General features: G+C 38.1%; 1 protein-coding gene across 1 annotated transcript; it reads left to right on the top strand.

Annotated features, from left to right (window-relative positions):
• The first annotated feature begins 274 nt into the window (after nucleotides 1–274).
• On the top strand, nucleotides 275–1,531 carry LOC118598578 (speckle-type POZ protein-like). Its single transcript, XM_036211336.1, has 2 exons — nucleotides 275–481; nucleotides 668–1,531. Exons 1-2 carry the CDS (start codon nucleotides 290–292, stop codon nucleotides 809–811), a joined length of 336 nt encoding a protein of 111 aa, XP_036067229.1. The 5' UTR covers nucleotides 275–289; the 3' UTR covers nucleotides 812–1,531.
• The last annotated feature ends 145 nt before the right edge of the window (nucleotides 1,532–1,676 follow it).

Raw genomic sequence — 1,676 nt, 5'->3', positions numbered from 1 at the left:
CCCAAAATATTGAGAATTTGTTTTGTATTTGTTAATTACTTCCATTTTTGGGTCACAGTTTTTTCTTTCTTGGTTTTAATATACGACAAAAAAACAAACAGAAAAATTGGGAAACTTTTTTTTTGCTTATAAGCAAATAATTGCAAAAATCTTTTTATTGGATCACACTAAAATAATAAATCCTTAAACTCAGTGCAACACGCGTTTGACACTTTTAGCATAAACATACTGGTGTGCAGTAAAACTCAACATCTCACTTTCCTCACAATTGGGTTCAACGGTGTAAAATATGGTTCCGTTTAAGTCAAAAATTGTGGCATCCTTAACACTTACTGCACTTTTAAAACATTTCTTTCAGAACCGCGTGGAGATCAATGACGTTGAGCCTGAAGTTTTCAAGGAGATGATGTGCTTCATCTACACAGACAAAGCGCCAAACCTGGACAAGATGGCCGACGACCTGCTGGCAGCAGCTGACAAGGTAAATAAAGGATGAAGTAAAAACTCTTAGAGATGGTGTTATTTTTGGATTTAGGCTTTTTTACATCTTAAAAAAAATATTATTATTATTATTATTAAAAAGGGATTATTTAGCTGACATTTCAGTTTTGTCCTTGTAGTAATTTCCTCCCAGAACTGCTAACTGTAATCCTCTCCTCTCCTTCAGTACGCCTTGGAGAGACTTAAAGTCATGTGTGAGGACGCGCTCTGCACCAGTCTGTCCGTGGAGAACGCCGCCGACATCCTCATCCTCGCCGATCTGCATAGCGCCGACCAGCTTAAAACCCAGGCAGTCGACTTCATCAACTAGTGAGTTCAGACGCAGGAAAGATCCTCATCACTTGTAATTGGGTTTCCAACACCTTTGCAGACTTGCAGTTCCTCCGTGTTCGCTGTACATTTGGACTCGGTTCTGGTGTCAGTTTGTTTCGTCTCCTCCTGCATCCTGGCGTCATTACTGAAGGACCCAGGACTCTCACTCTGCATGTGGCCGTATGCTCTCACCCACTTAATAACTGAATTTCATATGCGCTCATGTTGAGCCGAATATAAAGTAGTAATAAAAGCCGGGGAGATTTTTGTGGGGAGGATCAGGACTTCTGACTCCTCTGTTGTCACCTCCTCGGTTGCTGCAGATGACGGTGTGATCGACTCTACTTCAGCTTTTGCACATCTATATAGGGACGAGTGAAACATGCATGAGGGAGGATCTCTGTATTTCAGATGCTTTGAAATCCCAGATATTAAAAACAAAAAAATATTTCTACGAGGTAGGAATAATTCTTTGCACCCACACTAGGAACCTTCAATAAGCCCTTAAAACTTTGTAGTTCCTTTTTTTAATCATTTCATATTTTTGTGGAGTATATGTCGCAGTAGCCAAAAAAAAAAGCATAATAAAAAAAACATATTTTGGAGTATAAGTCGATTATTTATTTATTTTGAGGAGCTCTACTAAAGTCATCCGTAAGCACGTCTCTATGTTCACGAGATCATTCAGTAGTTTTCTTTTTCAATAAAATTTACTTTCTACTGCTGCGTTTTAATTATTTGTTTATTTAAGACAGGGACAGCATATATTAACCCTTTAACAACCCATAAATACTTAATCCATTAAAAAAATTTTTTTCTGCTGCTCATTGCATAGATATTCAACCTTCAACACCTTAAGAGGT

This window comes from Oryzias melastigma, unplaced genomic scaffold (genome assembly GCF_002922805.2).
Source record: "Oryzias melastigma strain HK-1 unplaced genomic scaffold, ASM292280v2 sc04664, whole genome shotgun sequence".
NCBI classification, from domain to species: Eukaryota; Metazoa; Chordata; class Actinopteri; order Beloniformes; family Adrianichthyidae; genus Oryzias; species Oryzias melastigma.
This window is presented reverse-complemented; position numbering and strand designations above follow the sequence as displayed.